The sequence below is a fragment of the Protopterus annectens genome, chromosome 9.part0 (assembly GCF_019279795.1).
Source record: "Protopterus annectens isolate FY-2018-M chromosome 9.part0, PAN1.0, whole genome shotgun sequence".
In the NCBI taxonomy this organism is placed as follows: Eukaryota; Metazoa; Chordata; order Ceratodontiformes; family Protopteridae; genus Protopterus; species Protopterus annectens.
In genome coordinates this window covers 326346817-326356035 of record NC_056743.1, presented here as the reverse complement: position 1 = coordinate 326356035, position 9219 = coordinate 326346817, and the positions used below count along the sequence as shown (strand labels likewise).

Sequence of the window (9219 nt, the reverse complement as noted above, 5' to 3'; positions counted from 1 at the left end):
TTGAATTCTAGAAGCTGCTACTTGGTCCTGTGTGCATACTTTTACAAAGCATTGTAAGCTTGATTCCTTCTCTGGTCCAAGCAAAGCTTGATCTGATCCTATTCTCCATGGGCTGCTGGACTCTTCTCTTTCCACCTTTCAAATGTAGTTAGCTAAGGTAATCTACCTTTATAGCTAAGGCTACCATACCTCTCAACTGTACAGATTTTCACAGAATGTCCAGATTTTTGCCTCAAGTTTTTGGTCTGTTTTTCATAGAATTATGGTTTTCTGGCAAATGTGTGGCAAATCATTAAAAATTAAAATTAGAAAATAATAACAGACATTGGAGTTTCAGACTTCATATCCTTCAGAAAATTCATGCTAATGCAAAATCTGTTCTATCAACAATTTAAAAGTTGTTCCTATCTTTGGGCATTTGTCCCACTTTTATTTCTGGCTTTGTCCAGATTTCTTGCTGTAAGAGGTTGAGAGTTATGAAGGCTACTACAGCAGTAAACAATATGATGAACAAAGTGCAGTTCTGTACGTTAAACCACCATTTTAGATGTTTGAATGATCACTGCTGCAGTAGCTGCTTCCTCCCTCCACCCCCTTGTTGTTTTGTGTGTTTTTTTTATGACAGGGTGTGAATATTTATATTTTGTTCCTAGCATTGTCCTTTCAGGGCTCAGCCTCCCTGTCTGCTGGCAGGGAAGCAGCGAATAACTTTGCTCCCAAAACTTGTCTTTTAGTCAACGCATCTCAAGCTGCCTGATATTTGGGTGCATGGACAGTTACCTGAAGCTTTGGAAGTCAGCTGGCTATTACATGCTTAGCAAGTTTTAACCCATATAGCTAAGGCTACTGCAGCAGTGATCATTCAAGCATCTGCTATTATGGTAAATTTAATTTTCACAACTGTACGTCTGTACAGTTAAATAAAATTGACTAAAACAACATGTAAATAACATTTGAGGGGAATAAAAAGGATAGGAAATATATAGAAAACATGTACAACATTTACACATTTAAGTCTATGCAGCAAAAAGCTAGATTAAAAAATAAAGCTAATATTAATGTATGCAAAGAAAGCAGTTTTATTTTTCACAAGAGAGCTTGCATATACAATGTTTCATTGTGCAATATAGAATTCTTTGTTGTGCAACATAATGACAAGCACTAGTACCTAATTCTGTATGCTGGCACATATGGAAAATACATGATCTGTAATCCAGTGCACAGATAGAAAATGAGGTCTAGTGTGTAGTCATTTATTTTTGTCACCAGTTCAGGGACATCCTGTTGCCATCCCTCTCATGTCCACCCTAATCTGTCTGGCTACAGATCCTCTCTGCATTCCCACACTCCGCTATTGAGAAGCAGAAATGACAGCTTGGTAAGAAGTAACTAGCTGTAGACAGGCAGATGTTAGACAGTGGCAGCATTTTAAAAGAGGACATAAGGAAAAAAATTCTATTACATTACCTAAAATTCATCACAATGTTATGTCTCTAAACTCAATGTGCAATTTTTAATGGGAGTAACACACAACCTACTGTCATTTTGTCCTTTTAATTGCCAAACTGATGCTGTAAAACATTTTAAGGCTTCAAAGAATAGCAAAAAGCAGTAGACTGAGAAAGATTGTACACAGACTGTATTTTAAAGCCTGTCTGCATTCGATACTAAAAACAAATATTGCTTTCAGGACCCAGTATCTGCAAAGGATGATGGGAAATAGTGTAGTGGATAACTTGACACAGTCTTGGAATTACCTTGGAGGGTTCTGGTAATGTGTGCCTGTACAACTGAGAATATTCTTTCTTGGCATTAGGGTCACATTTCCACATCTTGTGTGTACTTCGTGTACTGCATTGCATGGGTATAGACTAAAATTACCAAAGTATTATGCCAATGATGTAGAAATGGCATGCATTATTCATATTTTTCTTACTAGTAAAGGCAAAAACAAACTAATATCTCAGTGCAGAACAAAGATTTCAAAGGTCCAATTCTTCGTGGACCTATCAGTTCTAAAGCAAATATTCCAAACAAGAAACAGAACACAACTAATCTCACCCATGGTAACAGCCATTGTAGACTGTAGCTATAACTTAACAAAATGAAATAAAGCAATTTCATTTACTGTGCAATGCTACAGTGTAACAAAATTATTAGAAATAACAGGGAAAAAATCTACAACAGTACTCAATAGGATGCATTCAGCAAAAAATATTGGCATGGGATGTAGATACTAGTGTACAGTGATAGGGGATCAGTGCCTGACAAAATACATTGAAGAAATGCTTACTGATGTTCTCCCAAAGGTATGCAGCAACCTCGGTATTACTATATTCACAAAATAGCAAGCAGCTGAAAGTTTGGAATAAACAATTTCATCATGTGTACCAATGGTAATGACAGACACTTCATAGCACACTAAAGTACTGGTCTCTAAACAAATATTTGACATCTTTCTGCCCTTTCTTTAATGCATGCATATCAGCAACAAGTCTAACAAAATTTAAGTGCAAGTAAATTCGGAATTCTGTTTCTAAATGGAAGCTACCTTTCATCTGGTTTAACTTTAAAAAAATATTTTATGTGAAAAAAGGTGTTTTTTTTTTTTTTTTTTGCATCCAGTTAATTCTTTTCTGTTTAGTTCCCTGAGTTATTGAAAGTATCCACAGGGAAGCTTTCTGCCAGGCTTGGAAATTTCCTCAGGCAGGGATTTCATTAAACAGCAGAAACCAGACTTCCCAGGGAAGAATTTTCCGTAAGGCAGTTGATTTTCTGGAAGAACTATTTGTAGACTGTCAGTGCAATTTAAATTCAGTGTTAGCTGCTGCAAATTATCCACTTAATTTTGATCTGTGAAAAAGACAAGAAAATGTATTCAGTTAGAAAACTTACTCCTTTATATTAGGTGAGACTTCTGTTACAGAGATCGATTGGTTTAATAATTAGTGAGTCTCCGAAGTTAGACAACTTGATCTGTGGGCACCAGTATACATAGTGAGCTACAAGTCTCCATTTCATATGTATGCACATGTGCACACCACACACAGTAAAGTCCTCTCTGATTATTTCCTTAATGCCTGTATTTCTCAGATGTAACGTCCCTTTACCATATCCACACCACTGTGATGTAAGGTGGGTAATGGCTACATCCCTTCAATCCACTCCACTGCCCACACATAAATTATCTAAATCTATAATATGATGGCCACCAGGGAGTTGGGCTCTTGAATAACACCACTGGTGCTAAGATTAACGTATATACAAAAGGCATACAAATGACTCTCTGTATAGCTCATGATGTGCAGCTTGGCGCATGCAAATGACTCTGTATAGCTCATGATGTGCAGCTTGGCACATACAAATGACTCTCTGTATAGCTCATGATGTGCAGCTTGGCTTTGACAGAATGCAGGACAAAGCAATAGTTATGCCAATTGTCTTAGTGTGCAGTTTCCAGACTGGTACCACCTCAACCCTTAGTCAAGGACAAAAAAGGTCTTCCAAAGCTGAAGACAAAAAAATACAGAAAATGGAAAGGAGAAGCTACTTCCTGTAAATTGTAGCAAAGAGCTTATACAAGCTCCTCACTACAGAATTGATTTAAGCAGTTGCTTTACTAGCTGTAGCTGCTGTAAAGCGGCTGCTTAAAAGGATCCAGAGCTCTTCTGATCAGCAATTATTCAGCACTTCTTATGATCCTGGCAGCTTGCACCCGAGGCAACTGCCTAATTTGCCCTACCCCAGTTACATTATGTTAATGATGCAGATGTGCACTATAGCCCTTTGTATGGGCCCATTCTGTCCACACCCAGAAATAAGTTTCACACTGAGCACCCATGTAAGTCCAGAGGTAATACCAGGCTAAAGCAAAGTTATTTAAAAATTTAATGTTTTTCTGTTTAGCTGCTCTTTTATTCACCTGCAATCCATGTGTTAGTCCTTGTGGATTTTGAATGGGTGGCTTTTTTTGTCTTTTTAAATATAACAGAACAAGGAGTTTTTTTAATGTTGGCTCTTCAGATTTACTGACTTCTTTAATGAACGTGACAGCAGAAATGAGAGACCAGGAACTATGCTGAAATGGAATTGCTAAAGTCTTAATAGACATAATGACTTGCATATCACTAAGCCACAGGAGGGTGTAGTCAAGGAAAGGAAGCAGACTTGTATATGTATTGGCAATTTCTGTTGTAGATCTGATGTGATTAACTTTGTTCCCAAAAACTTTACTATGACAAGTAAGAGCTGGCCTAATTACTTGTTCATAGGTTGATACTAGGCTATCTGCCCTAGGGCATTTATAAGCCTAGCCAGAGTGTGTTTAGCTTTCGCCACCCTTTTAGATTTGTAGACTGTGCCTTTGAATAGTAGGTCACAGAATATAGCCCCTTTATGGTTAGTTTATTGTGTCTCTGTCTAGCAGGGACCCAGAAGAGATCCTGGGGGTATACTTACGATCTCCCATCCACTCGTCAAGATTTCTCTTGAAGAGGGTCAGTGAGGGGCTCTGCCTAACCCGGACTGAGATTTTGTTCCAGAGTGACTGGAGTCTCTGGGATATAAATCTGTCCCTCCAGCATGTCCTATTTATTTCTGTACTGAGGTTTAAGTCTCTAGAACGTGTTGCTCTAAGGGATTTGGATTTCTTGAGGTGGAGCATGTCCATTAATTCTGGGTTGGATATGGCTTTATATGTCAGGCACAGATCACCTCTGAGTAGGCAGTAAGCAACTGAGTAGAGCTGGAGTTTCTTTAACCTAACTGCATAGAGCATCTGTTTGAGTCCCTTTATCCTCTTGGTGAGGTACTTTTGGGGTCTTTCCAGTTGCTGCAGGTGTTGGGTAAGGTACATCCCAAATGGGGCATTGTATTCAATTATGGGCCTGATGAATAGAGTGGCACAAAGACCTCTCTTGATCTAGATGTGAAACCTTTCGTGATGAGGTGGGCTATATAGAAGGTCTTTCTAACCACTTTGGCAACGTGATTGTCAAAGGAGAGATTACTATCTACTTGGGTCCCCAAATCCCTAATTACTTATTCCATACTTAATGTGTTACCTCCTATGTGGTGGTCTGTGGGCACTTTGTTTTTCCCAGAGGGGATGACTATGCATTTTTTAGCATTTAGCTTCAGGCCATGACTTTGGCACCAGTTATCTGTTTCTGTGAGACCCTTTTGGAGGATGCTTGTGTCAGCCGGAGAGTCTATTATGGCACCCAGTTTACAGTCATCTGCGAACTTGGTCAGCCACAGTCCTCCCGTGTTTGCCTGTACCTCAGAGAAATAAATACCGAACTGAACCTTGTGGGACTCCACTTGTAACTGGTTTAGAGTCTGACAAGGCACCTGCAATTCTGACCATGTGGGTTCTATCTCTGAGCCAGTTTGCAACCCATCTTGTGACATAGGGTTTGATATTTAAGCTAGTGAGCTTATTTATGATACCTGAGTGAGGTATTGTGTCGAAGGCTTTTGCAAGGTCCAGCTAGGCTGTGTGGACTACTTTCCCTTCGTCTATGGCCCTGGTGACTGTTTCAAAAAAGTCGACCAGGTTCAAGAGGCAAGATCTGCCTTTGACAAAGCCGAACTGGGTAGGATCCAGTGTCTGAAGGCTTCCGATATCATTGTTTGAATTCCATGATACGCTCCATAGCTTTACAGACCAGGCTAGTCAGGCTTATGGGGTGATAGTTTCTGGGGTCCGTTGTGGCACCTCCCTTGTGGAGCGGGACCACTGTTGCTGTATGCCATTCCTTGGGTACATATCCTGTGGTAAGGCTGAGCTTGAACAGTGACTTAATGTGAGGGTTAAGTTCATTTTGTAGCTCGTGTAAGACGCATCCCAGGACACCGTCCAGTCCCATTGATGCTGTGTTTTTTGCTTTGGAGAGGGCAGCTCTCACCTGATCATCTGTGATGTCTGGGAGGTTACACTCTGTTGGGATGGAGATTTGCTCTTTTGGGGGGATGGGGGGGAGAAATTTGCACTGAATCTGTCAGCCAGGATGTTGGCAATGTCTGTGGGTTCAGTGTATTTTTTGTCATTTTGCACTAACTTGGAGCATATCTGGGAGTTTCTCCCCAGGTTCCTGACATAACTAAAGAAGGCCTTGTGATTGTCCTTAGTATCTTGTACAATATTTCTTTTGAAGCTGGCCTTAGATGATTTTATGAGGGATCGTAGCTTCTTGCTAGTACCGATCAGAGATGCCTTCTCTTTTTGGGATTTTTCTTTATCATGTAGTAGCTTCCTCCTTTTGTTGTATAACTTATTTATGGCTGGGGTCCACCAGACAGGTCTCCTGTCTTTGGAGGAGTGAGTCTTGGTTTTATTTGGGATGGCGCAATCCATACATTCCTGTAGGTGTCCATAGAATGCGTTTGTGAAGGATTCAGCAGTTTGAGCCGTGTTTTCCACTGGACCAGGGGCATTGAAGGATACCACCTCAGTTTTGAGAAGTGTGAAGTTTGCTTTTGAGAAGTTCTTCAAAGTGGTTACCTTGGCTGGGGGTAGGGATGGGATGTGGATGTCCAGTGAGATTAATTTGTGATCTGACCTTACCAGTGAGGGGTATACCTCTGGTGTGGAACATAGAGTCCCTATGTTTGTGATGACCAGATCCAATATGTTTTCCCCTCTTGTGGGGGTGGTGACCAGTTGTTCCATAGCATTTGAGTTTATAAATTCTAGGAACCATTGGGCGAGGGTGTATGGGCTTGAGTAGTTTACCCAGTCAGTGTTTGGGTACTTTTAGTCACCCAATATGATGGTGTTTGGAGAGAACTTCATGTTCTACAGTGTTTTCAGGAAGGCCGAGCGGGGTTCCTGAGTTTGGGAGGGTGGTCTGTAGCAGGCTATAAACTGAAAGGCAGTTTTGCCCACTGTTAGTTGCATGTGGATGGTTTCCGTTGCTTTGTGCAGTGCTACTAACCTGGAGGTGTGGGTATTTTTGATGTATATGGATACTCCCCCTCCTTTTGTGATTCGGTCCGAGTTTTGTGGCCGAAAAGCATGGTATGAGTTATAACCTGGTAGTGCTGGGGTGCTTTTGGGAGCCTTGAACCAGGTCTCTGTTACTGCACAGACATCGATGTTCTCCATACTGAGGAGAGTCTCGAGTGCATGCATTTTGAGGTTTAGACTTCTGGCGTTGAGCAGCATTACCCTTAGTTTCTTTTTCCCTGTATTGTCTATGGAGATGGGTTTGTCTTTTGAGCCTTGCCTAAAAAAGGCACTATGGGGGTGGCAAGAGCCTTAGCCAGTATTCGAAAGCCCAGGGGTGGCAGGTGCAAGCCGTCCCTAGCAAAGCAATGTGGCTTGTCGAGCATGTCATCTCAGGCTGACAGACACTGGATCCCCTTTGAATGACACCAATACTTTAACCAATTGTTAAAACTTATCATTTTGTCTTTATACTATGGCAAAATTCTTGGTGAGGGTAAGATGCTACTCAAGGTCAGGGTCATACCAGCCTGGGCTACATGTTCAAAGAGCTCCTCTATGTCTCTTTTCATGTAGTCCAGGGAGGTACATCTCAGGTCATTCACACCAGCATGGACAATGACAGAGTCATATTTGTACTTGCTTTGGAGTGACCTGAGTGCGTGTGTTATGTAGCGGATCCTGGCACCCGACAGACAGCTTACAGTGACCTTCTCCTTGTTCAGACTGGTGAGTGGGATGTCAGTGTGTCTGACTATACAGTCACCTATTACAAGTGTATTTGGTGTGTTTGGCCTTAAGGGCTGTGACTGTGTGGCACACTGATTTTGTGGACTATGTGATACGTGGGTATTGTTGTGGGGTAGCAATTGTTTGGATGTCTGCTTTGGAGGTCTCTACTGCTTAGGTAGATTTTTATTTAGAGCCTCCGAGTATGTTTTTGTGTGTTTATGTGTTTGGTTTGTTGTTGCAATAGGTCTATGTGAGACTGGATTTGTGATGTGTGCGGTTACCTTCTTCTCCTGATTGACTGTGCCAGTCATGGGTCGAGAGAGCTCAGCATCCAGTTTGGGAATATAGTTGCATCTCTCACATATATTTGAGCCTGTTGGGAAGAGGAGAGGGTTGTCTGTGTACATAAGGCAGTTGTAACATTGCCTTATGATTCCCATATTTACCAGCTGGACTGGAGAGTACACATGAAACTGACCTTTGGACATGTCAGGATATTTATGATTACTACTTTTGACTGATCTAGGAGGATCAGTTAAGTATTTAGAAGAGTATAAGAGAGGATTTAGTGCTTTAAATTTCTTCTAAGTGCAAGTGAGAGGCTATGAAGTTGAAATAGAGTGCTTCTTTTGAGATACAGATCAGGTCAAAGGGAGAAAGTGAAGAGCAGACTTTGTGGAGCCGGTAATAGTTTAAACCTGTTTAGGCGGCACTGCCCGATGCTACGCTATGTGCAAAATCGCGCAAAGCTGCGCCAAATTGGGTTTTTAAACAGGGGACTTGAAAGAGCTAAGAATTAGCCTAAAATGGCCAAAAACAACAAGATCTTGTGCTGAGATCACTCCTCCAGGGACATATAGGCTGCTCAAAGCTCCCCACTCCCACTGGTGAACAAAGAAGCTTCCCTCTATCCAAGTAAGGAAATGGACAACACAGGAACTATTCTAAAGTCCAGAATACAGCAATACCTGTATTGGGGACTATTCTAGCTCAGGAAAAGCGGGAAAACAGGAATCAACAGGAAGATGATGTCATGTGGTGAACACTATGGGCTAGGGAGAAAACATTGTAAATGACTACATACTGTACCATATTAAACTATACTACACTATGGTGATGATATATTGGCTTGTCTGTGTGGTTTATCTATCTGACAAAAGTATCAGCTTAAACATCATTAGTTTATTTGATCTGTGATGGTTAAGGACAGTATTTCTGCAGTAAGAAATAACCAGGGAACTTGGTATCTTAGTCTTTTCTTGTGTGTGTCATATATATTTATATTAGTTTCTATGCTATTTCCCTGTGTATGTTATCTTACATATATTTTAATCTGCATTTGTATCATTTTCATTATTATTTAAGCAAAGTTCACTCACTTTCCTTTAAGCTCTCATGACTGGTATCCAATATACATAATAAAAAAAAAAAAAATATATATATATATATATATATATATATATATATATATAAATATATATATATATATACACATATATATATATATATATATATATATATATATATATATATATATA

At 40.4% G+C, this 9219-nt stretch overlaps 1 protein-coding gene across 3 annotated transcripts in view; it reads right to left on the bottom strand.

The window, feature by feature from the left end:
* Window positions 1–1059: 1059 nt before the first annotated feature.
* The window catches only part of P2RX1 (purinergic receptor P2X 1), an 834383-nt gene continuing 826223 nt past the window's right edge, over window positions 1060–9219 (bottom strand). For all 3 annotated transcript variants that reach the window (XM_044082908.1, XM_044082906.1, XM_044082907.1), the window contains one exon: window positions 1060–2853. In XM_044082908.1, coding sequence (XP_043938843.1) covers window positions 2835–2853 — 19 coding nt within the window. In that variant the 3' untranslated portion in view covers window positions 1060–2834. The remainder of the gene's footprint in view (window positions 2854–9219) is intronic.